Source organism: Moschus berezovskii, chromosome 9, assembly GCF_049115385.1.
Source record: "Moschus berezovskii isolate FMDL1 chromosome 9, NW_MosBer_1.0, whole genome shotgun sequence".
NCBI lineage: Eukaryota > Metazoa > Chordata > Mammalia > Artiodactyla > Moschidae > Moschus > Moschus berezovskii.
The window spans coordinates 96147930-96167541 of NC_142468.1; the positions used below are offsets into that span (position 1 = coordinate 96147930).

The 19612-nt window shown below is 45.9% G+C and overlaps 1 protein-coding gene across 1 annotated transcript; it reads left to right on the top strand.

Moving 5' to 3' along the window:
- Positions 1-15393: 15393 nt before the first annotated feature.
- On the top strand, positions 15394-19515 carry RIPK3 (receptor interacting serine/threonine kinase 3). The gene is made up of 10 exons (XM_055435948.2): positions 15394-15567; positions 15763-15903; positions 16041-16350; positions 16831-16976; positions 17102-17148; positions 17350-17517; positions 17629-17714; positions 17965-18306; positions 18450-18510; positions 19151-19515. Exons 1-10 carry the CDS (start codon positions 15548-15550, stop codon positions 19345-19347), a joined length of 1518 nt encoding a protein of 505 aa, XP_055291923.2. The 5' UTR covers positions 15394-15547; the 3' UTR covers positions 19348-19515.
- Positions 19516-19612: the final 97 nt, after the last annotated feature.

Sequence of the window (19612 nt, forward strand, 5' to 3'; positions counted from 1 at the left end):
GCTCATCTGAGAAATTATTTATTTCTCCTATTATAAATGGTAATCTTACTGGGTAGAATATTCTAGGATGTAGATTTTTCCCTTTTAAGACTTTTGAATATATTTTGCCAGTCCCTTCTGCCCTGCAGTGTTTCTGTAGATAAATCAGCTGATAGTCTTATGAGGGTTACCTTGTTATTAAATCTTTTTCTTTTTCTTGCTGCCTTTAGGATCTTCTCTTTACCTTTAATTTTTGAAACTTTTATTATGATATGTCTTGGTGTAGGTCTGTTTGGGACTGTCTGTGGTGGACAATCCCCTGTGAGCGCAAGCTCACTCATCACTGGTAGGAGTGTAAAATGGTACAACCACACTGACAAGATGTTTAGAAATTTCTTCAAAAGTTAAATATACTTACCATGTGACTGAACATTCCACACCTGAGAGAACTGAAAACCTAGGCCTGTACAAAGACTTGTACGTGACATGTACATTTCTAAGAGCCAAAAATTATTGGCCATGAACAGATGAACTGATGAAGAAATTGTGGTACAACAGAACACTGCTCAGCAATAACAATGAATAAACTATGCATGCACACTAAGGCACCTCAGTCATGCCCAGTCCTTTGTGACCCTATGGACTGTAGCCTCCCATACTCCTCAACCCATGGGATTCTCCAGGCAAGAAAACTGGAGTGGGTTACCCTGCCCACCTCTAGGGAATCTTCCCACTGTAGGGATCAAACCCGTTTCTCTTATGTCTCCTGCATTGGCAGGTGAGTTCTTTACCACTAGTGCCACCTGAGAAGCCCTAAACTATTTATATACACACAACATAGGTGAATCTCAAAATAATCACATTAAGTGAAAGAGATCAGATAAAAAAGAACACATACTATATGATTCCATTTATATTAATAGAAAATAGAAAAGGCAAACCAATCTAAAGTGACAGAAAGCAGATTAGTAGTTGCCAAGAAAGGAAAAATAGCATAGAAAGGCAGAGGGGAAGATTGAAAGGGGGTACAGGGAAGTTTCAGATGTGATACATATGTTCACTATCTTAATTGTGCTGATGGTTTCACTGGCACATAAGTATGTCAAAACTCACTACATTGTACACCTTAAATATGGGCAACGTATTGAATGTCAACTCTACTTAAATAATGCTGTTAAAATATTTAACTTAAAAAAGTTGAAAGGAACTTCCCTGATGGTCCAGTGGTTAAGACTCCAAGCTTCCAGTTCAGGAGACATGGGTTCAATCCTTGGTCAGGAAACTAAGATCCCACATGCCACGATGAAGCCAAAAAAAGAAAAACTGATAAACTTACTTAATTGATTAAAAGTCCTGCTTCCGGAGGACTCTTTCAGAGGACCTCACCCATAAAAGAAAGCAGCTGAAAGAGCATCAGTTCAGTTCAGTTGCTCAGTGTCTGATTCTTTTAGACCCCATGGATGAAAGAGCATCAGTTCAGTTCAGTTCAGTCACTCAGTCGTGTCCGACTCTTCGCAACCCCATGAATCGCAGCATGCCAGGCCTTCCTGTCCATCACCAACTCCCGGAGTTCACTCAAACTCATGTCCATCGAGTCAGTGATGCCATCCAGCCATCTCATTCTCTGTTGTCCCCTTCTTCTCCCGCCCCCAACCTTTCCCAGCATCAGAGTCTTTTCCAGTGAGGCAACTCTTTGCATGAGGTGGCCAAAGTACTGGAGTTTCAGCTTCAGCATCAGTCCTTCCCATGAACACCCAGGACTGATCTCCTTTAGAATGGACTGGCTGGATCTCCTTGCAGTACGAGGGACTCTCAAGAGTCTTCTCCAACACCACGGTTCAAAAGCATCAATTCTTCAGCATAGACCTGGTTTTTTAAAGTTTTTGTATGACCTTAGACTGGTTACTTAAACTCTCACAGCATCTCATTTTCTTAATCCATAAAATGGGGCTAATAATAATCTGCCTCACAGGTTTGTTGCTAAAATTTGAGTGAGATAACAGATGAGAAAGCTGTAGGTACATAAATGCATGATTTCCCATCTCCGAAGGAGTTAGAGTCATTTCTGTTCCCACTTTTGCCCTCTTTCTTTCCAGACAGGGAGGGATCCTAGACACAAAGACATCCCAAGGATGAACAATGAGGAGGAAACGTGGCAGAGGGCTTGGATTGCGTTCCCTCGAAAACAGCTTCTGAGGCCAGAACAGGAGACTTCCTGGAGGGTGGTTCCAGGGCAGAAAATGTGAGTCAGGGTAGCAGATGATGCCCCCAAAAGGTATCTGTTGAGCTGGCTACTGTTGTGGAGCTCAGTCCTGTCAGAGGCCCTCTGAAGAGTAGGACATGCCTCAGAATTGACCTTTGGGGCTTCCCTGGTGACTCAGTGGTGGAGGGTCGGCCTGCCAATGCAGGAGACACAGGCCGATCCCTGATCCAGGAAGATCCCATGTGCCACAGAGCAACTAAGCCCTGAGCCACAACTATTGGGCCTGTGCTTGAGAGCCTGAAGCCTCAACTACCAAGCCCTTATGCTTCAACTACTGAGCCTGCGCACCCTAGAGCCCATGCTCCGCAACAAGAGAAGCTACCACATCGAGAAGCCCACAGACCGCAACTAGAGAGAAGCTGGAGCAGCAGCAAAGACCCAGCACAGCAAAAAATCAATTTATTTACTTATTAATTTTTTAGATGATAAGGGCCTTCCCCAATGGCTCCACAGTAAAAGATTCTGCCTGCAATGCAGGAGACACATAAGACGTGGGTTCAATCCCTGGGTCGGGAAGATCCTCTGGAGAAGGAAATGGCCACCCACTCCAGTATTCTTGCCTGGGAATTTTCATGGACAGAGGAGCCTGGCAGGCTACAGTCAATGGATTCATAAAGAGAAAAGAAAAAAAGAGAATTGACCCTCTGAAAGACAGGAGACTGGGGCCCTGACCCTTGTCCTCCACCACAAGGGTTGCCCCCGAGGCATTAACTCTCCTCTCCTCTCACCACAATTCTGTCAACTGAGGGGGAAAAACCGAGACAGACCTTTTGGATGGGGTGCTGGCAGGATTGAGGCCGGTTGGTGGAGGGGTCCGGGGAGCAGATCCACCGTGGGTGCAGCTCAAATCAAAGGGGGCCTGAGAATGTGTGGCAGGGGGGCACCAAAAGCAGCTGCTTTGGGCCCAAACCCATCTTTGGGTCAACCACATGACCTTCTCAACCTTAGACAACCTACCTGACAGCTGAGAAGCTTGCGAGCCCAGATTCAAGTCCTCCTCTAGACCACAGGCAGGGACACAGCTGACTTCCTCAATTGCTCCCTCTGGACACTTGTCTGGGAGAGAGGAGTGAGAATACCTGAGGGGTGAGTCATTAAAGGGGCCCTGGGAGGAAAGGGTGAGGCTGGGAATTTACCAGAAGGAAAAGCTAGCTACTTCACTGAGCAGCGGTGAAATCATTTTTCTCTGCTCTACAAACAGTGAATTAGCAATGTTCCTCAGATTGGAAACACAATAATACTGATTGTATTAGTGCCTATCACTTACTAAGCACACAACATGTACCTGGAAATGGGCTGTATTCTTTCCTGTGTTATTTCATTTCATCCTCTCAGTAACCCAGTCCAGTCAGTAGTATAGTTAATTGAAGTGCAGAGAAATTGAGTAACTTGTTAAATATCAAACAGTAACTTGCAGAGGCAGAATTAAGTTCCAGGTAGCCTAACCTCAGAGCCTGGACCTTTGACCACTAGATTATAGTTAACTTCCTATGAGAGAGAGAGCAGAACATTCAGCTGGGAAAGCTGCCTTAGTGGGATGAGAAAGGCTAGGAGAGCACAGAAATTAAATAATCAACATTAACTAGACACAGAAAGCAAAGAGAGAAGGACTCCACACTGATACTAGAAGGCAAATTATGGTTGTCTGTGTATGGACAGGCTCCCCTGGTGGCTCGGTGGTAAAGAATCCACCTGCCAATGCAGGAGATGCAGGTTCAATCCCTAGGTTGGGAAGATCCCCTGGAGAAGGAAATGGCAACCAACTCCAGTCTTCTTGCCTGGGAAATCCCATGGACAGAGGAGCCTAGCAGGTGGCAGTCCATGGGGTCACAAAAGAGTCGCACATGACTTAGCAACTAAAGAACAACATGTATGGACACTTGTCATTGATGGTTGTTCAAAAATTTTTTAGTCCCTTCATGCTAAGTTAGAATAAAAAGAAGCTACCCTTCCAATTTCCCTTGCCTTGAAGGTGCAGACAGGCAGCTTAGGTTCTGCCAAGCCCGCTCTGTGAAGAACCGATGGTGAGCAGAGATTCCATTCTCTGAGGCAGGTGGCCCTAGACAGAGTAGCTCTTTGTGAAAGCATCAGTCTCTCCACTTTGCTGATGAAAACAAGTGAAAAGAGGCTTCTGTCCTCCTTGGAACACTAAAGGAGAAAAGCATGCCCCCGGCACTGAAAAGGTTTCCCTCCAAAATGAATCCAAAGGCAGAGAGAAGCAGGGGCCACCTCAGTAGGGATCCTAAAGGTTCTGGACCCAATTCCAATGTGTGTCAGGAAGGGGCAGGTGTCCCACAGCACCAGGCAATTCTGGGACACCAGCAGGGTGTCCTGCAATTCAACTCACTCCTGACACTACCAGGAGAGAGCATCAGATCCCACAAAGTAGTGAAGGACTCTGTTCTACAAGTCTGCCCCTCCCCCAACTTCAGATAGGAGTCTCAACTCCAGGTTATCATCTGGGTTTCTAGCCAACAGGCAATAGATTGAAGTTTCCATCAAACCTTGCCTTGGTATCAATTAATTTACTAGAGCAATGCAGAACACAAAGATTTTGCTTACTAGATCTCTGGTTTATTAGAAAAGGAGTTAACTCAGGAATAGACAGATGGAAGAGATGCTCATGGTGAGGTACAGGGGAAAGGGCACAGAGCTTCCTTGCCCTCTCCAGGTGCCACTCTCCCTGAATATCAATATGTTCGCCAACCTGGAAGCTCTCCAAACTCATCCTTTTGGGGTTTGTAGAGGCTTCATTACATAGGCATGATTGATTAACTCATTGCCATTGATTCAACCTCCAGCCCCTCTCTCTGATCCGGAGTTTGAAGATGGATCTGGTACCAAAGATTCCAACACTCCAATCACAAGGTTGGTCCCTTTGGCACCTAAGGGCTTTCCAAAAGTCATTTCATCAATGTAGCAACATTCCTCTCTCAACACTGGAAATTCCAAGTGTTTTAGGAGCTCTGTGCCAAGAATGGGGCCAAAGAGCAACTATTTCTTGTTAAATCACAATACCATAGATTCCTCTCCAAGCAGAACGTTTTCTCCATAATTCTTCTCTGCTCCCTGGAGTGGGGGATGGGGGTGGGTTGGTTTGTGACTTTTCTAAGTAGAATGCAGCCCAGTCTCCCAAAGTGACAGTTTATTTGCCCATAGTTGTACCCTTTCCCTCTCTGGGGAGAGTATTTTTCAGCAGCTGGGAGCAGAGATAAGATTTCCCCTGATAAGCAGAAGCAGCCGTCTGCTAGCGAGGGGAGGACCTGACCTGCCACAGTAACAGACGTTCTTGTTTTATGTTTGTTCTTCTCATCCAGACCAAAAATAAGAGAGAGAGAGAGAGAAATAAAAAATTTCTTCATCTACAAAATTTGACAATAGGTCTGATCTCTCAGAATTGTGATGACAGTCTGTGAAAGGACTTTGTAAACCATCAAGTGTAAAAAAGACTAGCTTTTTATCATTGTTGACGATAATGATGATAATAATGACTTATGGTGGGGAAAGGCAACTTAGCCAGTCGGGACCCCTTGTCTTTCCCAAAGTTCACACTGTGAAGTTTGCACTTTTGCTCATGACACCCTCTCTGCTGGAATCACTTCTCCCAGGTTTTGTCTGTTGAAACCCTATTCCTCACTGGAACACCAGGGGCCAACTTCAGTCAGGTATTAAATGTGACTCCAGCAGATGGATAGCTGCAAAAGTCAAGAGGAAACCGCAGAGTGGATTTCCAGGTCAGGGGGTGACACATGGGAGAGGGAAGCTGCTGCACTGCCAGTCCTGGGGGAAGAGGGAGGCTGAGATGTAGCCCTACCAAACAACTTTCATAAGTTCACTTTTGTGTTGTTCAGTCACTCAGTTTGCAGCCGCATGAATTGCAGCACACCAGGCTTCCCTGTCCTTTACCATCCCCCAGGGCTTGCTCAAATTCATGCCCAATGAGTCAGTGATGTCATCCAACTATCTCGTCCTCTGTCATCCCCTTCCCCTCCTGCCTTCAATCTTTCCCAACATCAGGGTCTTTTCTAATGAGTTGGCTCTTCACGTCAGGTGGCCAAAGTATTGGAGCTTTAGTCTCAGCATCAGTCCTTCCAATGAATATTCAGGGTTGATTTCAATATTAGGATTCAATATTAGGATTGACTGGTTTGATCTCCTTGGAGTCCATCAAATTCACTTTAGAAGAGTTAGAAAATACAGATAAACGGGACTTTCCTGGTGGTCCAGTGGCTAAGAATCTGCCTTGCAATGCAGGGGATAAAGGTTCAATGCTTGGTCAGGGAACTAAGATCCCACATGTCTTGAAGCAACTAAGCCCACAGGCCACAACTACTGAGCCTGCATGACTCAATGAAGATCCTGTGTGCCACCAACTAAGACCCGGGACAGCCAAATAAATAAATAAAAATTTAAAAATACATAGAAAAATATGAATATAAAATATAAGAAAACAAAAGCACCTGCAAACCTACCATCCATCACTTTAAACATTTTTCTATTTGTCCATTTAGATATTTATATATATCTAAAGTTTAATGTTTCTTCCCAGTAAAATTTAATGTGTGAATTTAACTCAGATGACCATTTTATCTACTACCATGGGCAGGAATCCCTTAGAAGAAATGGAGTAGCCATCATGGTCAACAAAAGAGTCCAAAATGCAGTACTTGGATGCAATCTCAAAAACGACAGAATGATCTCTGTTCATTTCCAAGGCAAACCATTCAGTATCACAGTGATCCAAGCCTATGCCCCATCCAGTAACGCTGAAGAAGCTGAAGTTGAACAGTTCTATGAAGACCTACAAGACCTTTTATAACTAACACCCAAAAAAGATGTCCTTTTCATTATAGGGGACTGGAATGCAAAAGTAGGAAGTCAAGAAACACTTGGAGTTAACAGGCAAACTTGGCCTTGGAATACGGAATGAAGCAGGGCAAACGCTAATAGAGTTTTGTCAAGAGAACGCACTGGTCATAGCAAACACCCTCTTCCAACAACACAAGAGAAGACTCTACACATGGATATCACCAGGTGGTCAACACTGAAATCAGATTGATTATATTCTTTGCAGCCAAAGATGGAGAAGCTCTATACAGTCAGCAAAAACAAGACCAGGAGCTGACTGTGGCTCAGATCATGAACTCCTTATTGCCAAATTCAGACTTAAATTGAAGAAAGTAGGGAAATCCACTAGACCATTCAGGTATGACCTAAATAAAATCCCTTATGATTATACAGTGGAAGTGAGAAATAGATTTAAGGGACTAGATCTGATAGAGTGCCTGATGAACTATGGACGGAGGTTCTTGACATTGTACAGGAGACAGGGACCAAGACCATCCCCATGGAAAAGAAATGCAAAAAAGCAAAGTGGCTGTCTGAGGAGGCCTTACAAGTAGCTGTGAAAAGAAGGGAAGCGAAAAGCAAAGGAAAAAAGGAAAGATATAAGCATCTGAATGCAGAGTTCCAAAGAACAGCAAGGAGAGATAAGAAAGACTTCTTCAGTGATCAATGCAAGGAAATAGAGGAAAACAACAGAATGGGAAAGACTAGAGATCTCTTCAAGAAAATTAGAGATTCCAAGGGAACATTTCATGCAAAGATGGGCTCAATAAAGGATAGAAATGGTATGGACCTAACAGAAGCAGAAGATATTAAGAAGCGGTGACGAGAATACACAGAAGAACGGTACAAAAAAGATCTTCACAACCCAGATAGTCACGATGATGTGATCACCCACCTAGAGCCAGACATCCTGGAATGTGAAGTCAAGTGGGCCTTAGGAAGCATCACTACGAACAAAGCTAGTGCAGGTGATGGAATTCCAGTTGAACTATTTCAAATCCTGAAAGATGATGCTGTTAAAGTGCTGCACTCAATGTGGCAGCAAATTTGGAAAATTCAGCAGTGGCCACAGGACTGGAAAAGGTCAGTTTTCATTCCAATCCCAAAGAAAGGCAATGCCAAAGAATGCTCAAACTACCGCACAATTGCATTCATCTCACACGCTAGTAAAGTAATGCTCAAAATTCTCCAAGCCAGGCTTCAGTAATATGTGAACCGTGAACTTCCAGATGTTCAAGCTGGTTTTAGAAAAGGCAGAGGCACCAGAGATCAAATTGCCAACATCTGCGTGGATCATGGAGAAAGCAAGAGAGTTCCAGAAAAACATCTATTTCTGCTTTATTGACTGTGCCAAAGCCTTTGACTGTGTGGATCAGAATAAACTGTGGAAAATTCTGAAAGAAATAGGAATACCAGACCACCTGACCTGCCTCTTGAGAATCCTGTACGCAGGTCAGGAAGCAACAGTTAGAACTGGACATGGAACAACAGACTGGTTCCAAATTGGGAAAGGAGTACGTCAAGGTTGTATATTGTCACCCTGCTTATTTAACTTATATGCAGAGTACATCATGAGGATCGCTGGGCTGGAAGAAGCACAAGCTGGAATCAATATTGCCGGGAGAAATATCAATAACCTCAGATATGCAGATGACACCACCCTTATGGCAGAAAGTGAAGAGGAACTAAAGAGCCGCTTGGTGAAAGTGAAAGAGGAGAGTGAAAAAGTTGGCTTAAAGCTCAACATTCAGAAAACTAAGATTATGTCATTTGGTCCCATCACTTCATGGGAAATAGATGGAAAAACAGTGGAAACAGTGTCAGACTTTATTTTGGGGGCTCCAAAATCACTGCAGATGGTGATTGCAGCCAGGAAATTAAAAGATGCTTACTCCTTGGAAGGAAAGTTATGACCAACCTAGATAGCATATTAAAAAGCAGAGATATTACTTTGCCAACAAAGGTCCGTCTAGTCAAGGCTATGGTTTTTCCAGTGGTCATGTATGGATGTGAGGGTTGAACTATGAAGAAAGCTGATTGCTGAAGAATTGATGCTTTTGAACTGTGGTGTTGGAGAAGACTCTTGAGAGTCCCTTAAAGTGCAAGGAGATCCAACCAGTCCATCCTGAAGGAGATCAGTTCTGAGTGTTCATTGAAAGGACTGATGCTGAAGCTGAAACTCCAATACTTTGGCCGCCTCATGCGAAATGTTGACTCATTGGAAAAGACCCTGATGTTGGGAGGGATTGGGGGCAGGAGGAGAAGGGGACGACAGATAATGAGATGGCTGGATGGCATCACCTACTCGATGCACATGAGTTTGGGTGAACTCTGGGAGTTGTTGATGGACAGGGAGGCCTGGCGTGCTGCTATTCATGGGGTCGCAAAGAGTCGGACACGACTGAGCGACTGAACTGAACTGAAAGTTTAATGTTTCTTTCCCATAAAATTTAATGTTCAAACCAAATAACTAAATGTTAATAGAGATGTCACACATGTGTATGTTCCTCGGTTCTTTGTCTCCTCACAACAAAAATTTGGAGTGACGGACATTAAAGCCCCATCAGTGTGTCACAGCTCTCTGGTCTTAGACAGACCGTGTTATAGCTCTCAGGTCTCGAATGGACCGTGTTATAGCTCTTAGACAAATCAGTGTTACAGCTCTATTCTATTTAGAAGATAGCAGGAAAATCCATCTTCGAGGCATGAGGGCACGTTGGTCCAAAGACGCGAAGAGAAGAGCAGCCCAGCGTGGGGGAGAGAGAGAGAGCGCTAGCTTTGGCTCCTCTTTTTATATGCTTTTTTTTCTCCTGGGCCTGCCCTATGTAAATTGGGCCAGCCAGGAGTGTTGTTTGATTTACCTGAGGTCCTCACTCCGGTCCTCGGACCTTCCTTTGTTCTATTTTCGCGGGCTTTTCCTTTCCTTGTCTTTTGGCCACCACCATTTTGGACTCCTTTTCCCTATTCTACCTACCTAACAGAAATCTTCATATCTCCCTAGCTGATATATGGAATCACATTTTTAGCAGGTCTTTTTGTGGGAAACATACATAACATAAAATCTACCGCTTCAATCATTTCAAAGTGTACTTAAATGTACATTAAGTACATTCACGTTGTTGTATAACCACCACCACTATCCTTCAGAAATTTTCGTCTTCCCAAACTAAAACTCTGTACCATTCGAACAGTAACTCCTCATGGCCTTCTCCCCTTAGCCCCTGGCAACCACCATTCTCCTTTCTGTATCTGTGAACTGATTATTCTAGGTAGCTCACAAAAATATAATGATAGAATATTTGTCTCTTTTGTGACTGGCTTATTTCACTTAGCATAATAGTTTCCAGGTTCATCTACATTATAGCATGTGTCAGAATTTTATTCCTTTCTAAGGATGAGTAGTATTCCATTGTATGGCATATACCACATTTTGTATTCATTCACTGATGAACATTTGGGTTGTTTCCACATTTTAGCTATTACAAATAATGCTGCATTTACAAATAATGTTGTAAATAATGCTTGCATTTCACCAATAAATGCATTGGTGTATAAATATCAGTTTGAGTCACTGCTTTCAATTCCTTTGAGTGGAATTTCAATTCCAGAAGTGGAATTGCTGGTAACAGGTCCTTTTTGCTTTTTTCTTTTCTTCTTGGCAATGTGGCATGTGAGGTCTTTGTTTTCCAACCAAATCGAATCCATGACCTCTAAAATGGAAACTCGGTTTTTAATCACTGGACAGACAGGAAAGTCCCAGCAGATCCTTTTTAAAATCAGCGAACCACACTTTCTCATTTCTATGAGTCTGATATGATGCTAAATGATTTTGTGGTTGAACTTATGAGAAAACTGATATTCCTTCTTGCATTTCACATGTTCCATCTGGAGTAGGTTTTCTTCATATTCCTGGTGCACATCCATTGGAAATTTCTTTAGGTGACTCTTTAGAAATTTCTTTAGAAGACTCTGTAGGTGTTAAACTCAGTTTTCACTTATTTGAAAGTGTCTTTTAAAAAAAACAAAAAAACTTTGTCTCAAAAATAACTTTACTGAGGATACAATTCAATGTTTATAGATTTCCCCCCCTTTATTTTAGCACTTTGAATCATTCCAATGTCTTCTGGTTTCTAGTGGCTGTCGAGAATGGTGCCACTGGTTTAGCTGTATTTCTTTGTAGGTGATCTATGTTTTCTCTCTAGCCTTTAGTTTGTTGTTCTTAATTGTTCTACAGTTTTACTGAATTGTGTCTAGATGTGGATTTCTTCAAATTTATCCTTCTTGGCATAAATCGTGCTTCCTATATTTGTGAATTCCTGTCTTTCATCAGTTCTGGAAATTTTTCAGTCATTTGCTCCTCAAATATTGTCTTGCCGCATTTTTCTTTCTCTTCTCTCGTGGGGAAGACAGTCTGATGACTGAACGATCACCTCGCGTTTTTTGCCTCAGCTTTTTTATCAGCTTGTCTTTGTTGCTGCATTCTGACGAATTTTGTCAGGTCCATCTTTAGTGCACTTTATTCAGCTGTATCTTCTGTATGGCAGTTTTAATTTGAAAAAAAAATTTTATTTCTTGACAATTTATTTTTTCCTAAATCTCTCCGGGCACTTTTATAATCTCTTATTCCTGGTTTATGTTTTCTATTCCATCTTCTGTTTCTTTAAACACTTCCCAATAGCTTCAGATTCTTCATCTGATTGTTCCAAATTCTGGACCCCTTAAAGATTTAAGCCTATTGATTATCATTCCTGCTGACACTCATTTGTGGTGACTTGAATCCTTATATATTTATATTCAGTAATTTTTTGATGAGTTTATATTTGGCTGAATTTAATCCAGAAGTTTGGATTGAAGATGCTTTTCTCTAGGGAAAATTCCATTTGCTTCTGTTGGACTTCAAGGAGCATTAATAACATGGGGCCATTTAAGCTTATGGTTTACTTAAAAAAAGGGAAAGTTAAAATTCCAACCGCAAATCCCTATGTTAGCAGATCTCACATGGAAGCTAACATTTTTATTAATGGTAACATATAGTGCTGCAGTCTGGATAGGTTTGCTTGTAGGCTCCCTCTGCAATCAGGTGGTCTTCTTCCTTTCTGTTAAGAATGTAGCCCCTTGAGGGTCCAGCTTTGGGGGGAGTAGAGTGGTCTCACATTTAGCTCCTTCATCTTCTTAGGCTGTAGGGCTTACTCTCTGCTTCTCCCGCAAACTCTCTTACTCCTACCCAGTTCCCAAAGCTCTAAGTTTCTACTTAGCTGACCTCTCTGTTTACTTACTATTTCCTTTTTGCTTTGTATTATTTTGTTTCAGGGGGATGCACTTGGGAGATTATCCTTATTTTCTCGGGACCTCGCCAAGTTACTTTTAAAATATGCTTGTTGTGCTTTATATAGCATTTAGGTATTCTGCCACGGGAGGCTTCTGTGAACTCTGTCACACTACTGGAAGAGAATTTTTGAAGCAAACCAAAAAAATAAGTGATTATAGGGGATATATTGTTTTATAACCTGCTTTTTTCCTTTGATATATGATAAACACCTGTTGTACTAATAAATACAGGTCTAGAGCATCATTTTAATGGCTGCATAGTCTTCCACTGTGTAATGTATTCAATCTTTTTCCTATTATTGGGTATTTAAGTTTCTATTTTTTTCACTATTTTAAACAACACTTCAGTGAATATCCTGAATCTTTGGCTAAATCTTTGCATACATCACAACCTTTTCCTTTCTTTACCTGTTTATGAAAGTGATACCTGTCAATATAAAATATTCAAATTTTAAGGAAAACAAAAATTCTCCATAATCTTTTTTTACTGTCACCTCAATTAATACAATTTGGTCTATAATTGAAACTCTTTCTTAATCAAACAACAGAGGAAAATTAGGGCTAGAAAATGCAAGAAGAGAGACCACAATCTCTGCCCCTCACTTGCATCCCAGCAACTAGAAATAGGGAATCAGAGCAGGTACAAAGGATGGGCTGAAGGTCACTGAAGATAATCAGCTATAGAGAACTGAAGGGATGAGAGACACCCAAATAGACTCCAAAGGTCTGGGACAACCAGGGTCAGGTGTACCCGGCCTCAGAAAAGGCCGGAGCTTCAAAAACCAGGAATCAACTCTGCCTTGCCAGTTCGCCACTGCTGGAAGAAGAAAGCAGAGGTCTTCTCAGGCACTCACTCCAGGCTCCTCTTCCTACCCCTCCTTCTCTTAAAGACGCTTGGTTTGTTTTTTATATTTTTTTGAAATTTCTTGACGATGTGTCTGAATATGGACTTTTTTTTTCTTCATACATTTGCTGGAAACTCAGTGGGCACTTGTATTCATTTTTGGCTGAGCTAGGTCTTTGTAGCTGTGTGGGCTTTTTCTCTAGTGGCGGCGAGCAGGGAAGACTCTAGTTTCGATATGAGGGCTTCTCATGGCAGTGGCTTTTCTTATTATGGAGCATGGGCTCAAATGTGCATAAGCTCCAACAGTTGCAGCTCATGGGCTCTAGAGCACAGGCCCAGGAGTTGTGGCACATAAGCTTGGTTGCCCCACAGCATGTGGGATCTTCCTGGACAAGGAGTCGAATCTGTGTCTTCTATATGGACAGGCAGATTCTTTACCACTGAGCCATCAGGGAAGCCCAAGTTGGTTTATTTTGAGTCAAAAATGATTATAGGTTCTGACATCATCCCCAATCTCACACTTTACAGTAACTTCTTCCGATTCTCAGCTTTGCATGTCAATCTAAAGAAATCTAGTTGTAAAAGGTTTTTAAATGCGCCTCTAACTCCTTTCTGACTACTCTCCTCAAATGGAGGCCAGGTGTTGAGACCATGAGCTCAAAAAGAATCATGAAAGGAATGACTGTCCTCTCTGATGGCTCTTAGCTCCTAAACTAGACTTTTTTGAGGAACTGCCAGACTTGCCTTTATATTCTGTGAGATACCACCATATCACTATAAGACTTCAGATGAATTCTGTCAACTGTGCAGGTACATGAAGAGACCCCAAACCATAAAGAAAGCCAACCTCCTATCTCCTCTCGGTTGAGTATGGAGCACCACCTGGGATGATTAGCATCTCAGTGAAGCCTCAAAAAATTTGGCTTGTTCATTTATTAATCCAATTCAACAAATATTTATTGGGTACCTACCTTGTACCAGCTTTTAAAGGGACTACAGTTTAAGAATTCCCTAAATAGGTCAAAAATAGCATGCACTGACTCCATCAGAATTCAAGATGTGTATCCTGGAGTTCCAGTTTCTGGAGCAACCATAGTTAACTGCTGACCACTTTTGCTCCGGCTAGAGGAGTCCATGGACCACTGGACAGGATGGAAAGTTCCACAAGGTGAGCACCTTCCAGTGAGTCTTGCCCCATGACCCACAGGGCTGAGTCTCCCCATGAAGGACTGTGTGCCTAAGGCTGGTCGTATCTAATTCCACAACCTTCAGCTATGGTCAGGCCTTGGGCAGGTAGAATATGAACACCTTTTGTCAACCCTGAATGCTTAAGTCTCCCCAAGCTCCTGAGTTCTCCAAGACCCTTGTCCAGAGCATGTTTGTCAGGAACATTTATTAATATTAACCACAGAATTTGCAATGGAGAAGTGGCTGTGGGGAGAGAGGGCAGAGAGGCTCTGAGGTGTCTCCACTGCCCTGTACACCACAGTATCAGCAACTCTCTGGTGGGCCAATTCACCTAACTGACCACAGCACCCTGGGAGAGGTCTGTATTCGGAAGGAATAGAGGTCATTTGACACTCCACACCTTCCCTAGTCACCTTCCCCACCAGCTGACGCCTTTGTGAAAATGGCAAAGCTTCAAGGTTCAGAGTCCTGTTCTGACGTCAGTTCCATGGCAGCTTGGGCCGGGTACTTAAACTCTCAGTGCTTTCTCACCTATAAAGAAGTAACAAAAGCAGTACCTATCCCCTTAGGGTTGATGTGAGGATTAATTGAGCTAATGGCATGTGGTGAGCTTTAGAGAAGTGTTAGCTATGAACTTAGGGCAGCTGTGGAAGAACGGAGGCCTAGGACCATGATATCCTACTCAGCGCCACACCCCACCAACCCTCCAAACCCCCCAACCCCGAAGCGGTATCCCAGGCTAGGCGAGGGAGCTGGGAAACCTGTGGAAGAGAGGAGAGAGGCCAGCGGTAGGAGGTGGTTGTGGGTTCCTGGAGGGTGAGGAGCCCCAGCGATAACTGTACCTGACCTGACACCGTGGGAACAGCACTAGTTTCTGTTCTGACCCTGCCCGGTGCCCTTCCCCGCCCCCGGGGCGGGACTGAGGGGCATCAATTAAAGAAGGAAGTGGTTCAGGCAGAGAGAGCAACCGGGGGAAGCGGGAAGCGGAACCGCGAAGTAGCCTGGAGACTGACCCCTCTCCCAGCCACCAGCCCCCAGCCCCTCTTTCATCCGTGGGTGCTCGCAACTTCCAGAAGCTTCTCTCATCTTCCAGCCTGATGTCTGGCTCCAAGCTATGGTGAGTGGAGAGTGAGATATGGATGCGCCCCGTGCCAAGACCAGGGCACAGTGGGTCTCACGGGAGAGGCTGGGGCTCGAACTGACAGCCCGAGCCGAGTCACGGAGGTGGGGGCGCGGTTACAGGGGTGGGGCTGGGAGGGGAGTGGGAGGCCTTGGGGCCACGGCCAGCTGGTTACTGGCCCCCCTGTCTCAGGCCCAGCGGTGCCTCAGCCCCGCTGGTGCCCATCGAGGAACTGGAGAACCCGAAATTAATCGGCAAGGGCGGATTTGGCTCTGTCTTCCGGGCACATCACAGGAGTTGGGGCTTAGAAGTGGCGGTCAAGATCGTGAACTCGTGAGTGACCGAGCCGGGGTCTGGTCCAGGAGGCTGGGCCGGGGAGGAGGGGCCGCCGTGCCGCGGGGCGGGGCCTGAGGGCGGCCGGGAAGGATCTCTCAGGAGCATGACTGACAGCAACCCTCTCCTGGGCGCAGGAGGGCCATATCCAGGGAGGTGAAGGCCATGTCCAGTCTGCATAACAAGCATGTGCTGCTCCTGCTGGGGGTCACCGAGAAGCTGGAGTGGGAGTACGTGTCTGGGCCGGCTCTGGTGACTCAATTCATGGAGAACGGCTCCCTGGCGGTGCTACTACAGCCGCATTGCCCTCGGCCCTGGCTGCTCCTCTGCCGCCTGCTGCAGGAGCTGGCGCTCGGGATGTGCTACCTGCACAGCCAGAACCCAGTGCTTCTCCACCGGGACCTCAAGCCCTCCAACGTCCTACTAGACTCAGAGCTGCACGCCAAGGTCAGCCCATCCCTCACCCAGCCCATCATCTGGACAAAGTCCTGCCCCAGAGCTGCTCCAACCCCATCCACGGGACATAGGACCTGCACCTGCTGCAGCCCTGTCTCCTGAATACCCTCAGCATCTCCCTCTGGACACAGGGCTGCCCAAGTGTCAAGGCCCAGCCTGGAGCTCTGGCCCCTGCCACACCAGGTGATAGAGGCCTTGACCAACGTGGACAGTTCCATAGGTCCACCCCACTGGGCCCTCCAAAGATCCGTGGCTGATCTAGCCCAGGAGACTCAGACCTCAACCCAGTGCCATGGAGAGGGGATCCAGACTTCCAACCAGCGGCCCCACTGGTCCTACCCCTCCCCTAACCCTCCATCCCGTCTTTACAAGGCTGGGCCTGCACTTTTGGGGAGGGGGGAAGAAAAGGGTTCTGGGAGTTTCTTGGACCTGCCCATTCCCTATCTCCTCCTTCTTATCTCCCTTTTGCAGGTGGCAGATTTTGGCCTGTCCACATTTCAGGGAGGCTCACAGTCAGGGGCAGGATCTGGGGAGTCAGGGTGCACCCCAGCCTACTTGGCCCCAGAACTGTTGGCTAATATAAACCAGAAGGCCTCCAGGGCCAGTGATGTCTACAGGTAAGGCACCCACTCCAAACATATATCCCCAGTTTCTATACCTGTCTGGGTCCTTCAAAGGGATGCTGTATGGAAAGGAATCTTGCCAGCAGTTGGGTCAGGCCTCAGCTTTGTGTCTACTGCAGCTTTGGGATCCTAACGTGGGCAGTGCTAGCCGGAAGAGAAGCTGACAGTAAGACAAACTCTGGGATCCTTCACCTCAGGTGCCCCCCTCCCCTAATCCCCCAATCCCCAAGCCCTCCTCCTCCTCCTGTTTACCTGCTCAGACTGCCCCGCTCCTTCCTCACATCTCCTACACTCCCCACCCCTTTCCATGATGGGGTAGCCTTCATACTCTGAATGCCTTCTCTTCACACACACACCCCCACCCTAGTAGTGCCCCAGACATCACTGGTGCGGGAAGCAGTGTGTGAGAGGCAGATCCGGCCCCCACTGACTGAGCTGCCCCCCTCTGGGCCTGAGACTCCTGGCTTGGAAGAACTGACAGATTTGATGCAGCAGTGCTGGCACCATGAGCCCCAGAAGAGGCCTTCCTTCCAAGGTGCGCTGGCCATCCAGCTGGCCATCAAGATAGGCCTGAATTTGTCAGCAGGGGCTTTTCCCCCGGAAAAGAAATTTTGTTCACCTGCCACCCACTCTGCATTCTCTCTAGAATGCCGAACAAACACCAAGAAAGCCCTTGATCTGGTAAATAAAGGAGATGTGTCTGGTAGAAAGATGAATGTTGCAGTCTCCATGGTGAGTACTCAACACCCGCACCCAGGGGTTGGGCAGGATGGCACAACGTAGAGCTGGGCAGGATGGCACAACGTGGCTCCCTTGGCCACTCAATGACCCCCCCACTGACCACCATTCTCTAAGCTTTGACTATGGTTCCCTCTCTCCTCACCCCAGCCCTGAGTTCCCAGGCAACAGATATGGACCCAACTCCCTTGGGTTTACTCTGGCTCTCCCACCTCCATGCCTAGCCAGCTCCCCATCCTTACAGGTGAAGGAGTTCCTTTCTGAGCACAGGGGCAGCAACAGTCCAGGCCTGGAAAGGACAGAAATAGACGGTCCTAGGGAAACCACAGGAAGCCATGATTCCCTGGTCTCTGAAATGATTAACCTGAATCTGGAGGGATGCCCCAGCTCTGTTCCTGAAAAATGTACAAACCTTCTTGAGAGCATCAGGGTTGAGAGAGAGCAGGTTCCACATGCCTGGACAGCACGGACATCTTCAGATTCAACAGCCCGACCTCCTCAGACTCCAGAGACTTTACCTTTCAGAAACCAGAATCCCTGCCCCACCTCTGCTTGGACCCCAGGTCCTGGACCCCAAGGAAGTCAGGTGAGACATTTGCAGGACTACAGAATGCGTTGGGACTCCTGTGAATTCTGTCCCCTTGCCAGGGAATACTTGGGGCTGAGGGTGTCTGCCATAAGGGAACAGGCCCCAGGACAGGGAGCCTGAGAGCCCTGTGTTGTTTGTAGGTGGCTGAGAGATGTGACACCAACTGGCTTCCCAGAGCTCCGACACCAAATCTGGTACCAGGTACCCACTCCCCACTCCTTTCTTTCCCTGCTCAATTCTTTCTTCCACCAGCTTCTTCCTCAAGACCAAATACAGATCCAGGGTATTTGGGGAGGGGGAATGAGAAAGGACTAGAGCCCACCTACCCCAGCCTTCATTTTGTAAATGAAGAAATTGACAGCCACTGAGGTCACCCAGCAAAGGCAACTTGGCCTCTGAGCATTTGGACTTGCCCCAACACCAGAGCTGTGAACCTCTAAATTCCATTCCACTGTCGCTGTGTCAGTGCAGAGGGTCTCCCATCAGAAACCCGAATATCATCGATTCAATGGACTTGAGTTTGAGCAGACTACCGGAGAGAGTGAAAGACAGGGAAGCCTGGTGTAACGTAGTCCATAGGGTCGCAAAGAGTCAGACATGATTGAGTGACTGAACAACAACATCAGAGTCTCAGATGTTAGTTGTCACTCCTCTTTAGCTTCTGCAAACCCAATTCTGAAAGTGCAGCGTGTAGGGAAAGGCTGAAGGCAGGCCGAGACCCCACACTTGCATTTCCCCAGGGTTAACACGAGGTGTCGCTGCCCCTCCATCCTGCTGCTCCTCCTTACTATAAATCTCCAGCCACTTAATCCTCCCACCATCCTCACTCTTTCTCTTAAAGGGCCATGGCTTCCTACCATCCTTAACTGCCAAGGAGTACAGATTGGAAACAACAACCGCATGATTATACAAGGAGGAACTGCCTTATCCACGAAGGGCGTGGCACCTGGGGGCGTGGATAGGGGCCCTCAGTGCATCCCTCAAGGAAAAAGTTCAAAAGAAGGACCGCAAGAACCTGAAGCCTGGAGTGGGCCATAGGGTTGGTATCATAATAGCAAGAATTGAAGCAGCTTCTCAACTGCCTCCTGGACTTGAGGCTGCTAGCCTAGACTGTCTCTGAGGGCCATCATGCCTTCACCTGAACTGTCTGTGTGGCCCCAGGAGACAATAAATGTGGAATTTTAACCAAAGCACCATGAAGGAGGCTAAAGCTTCAGCCAGGGGCAGGAAGAGACACGGATGAGAAATGGGGGAGCTGACATCGAGGGAATGGGAGGCACTGTGGTTTCTCTGTGTGGCCAGA

Bases quoted from the DNA above. Each gene is read 5' to 3' on its own strand.
- RIPK3 (XM_055435948.2), top strand. From the start codon at position 15,548: ATGTCTGGCTCCAAGCTATG. The intron at 17,149-17,349 runs GTAAGACAAACT...CCCCCACCCTAG, and splicing joins AGCCGGAAGAGAAGCTGACA to TAGTGCCCCAGACATCACTG. The intron at 18,511-19,150 runs GTACCCACTCCC...TTTCTCTTAAAG, and splicing joins GACACCAAATCTGGTACCAG to GGCCATGGCTTCCTACCATC.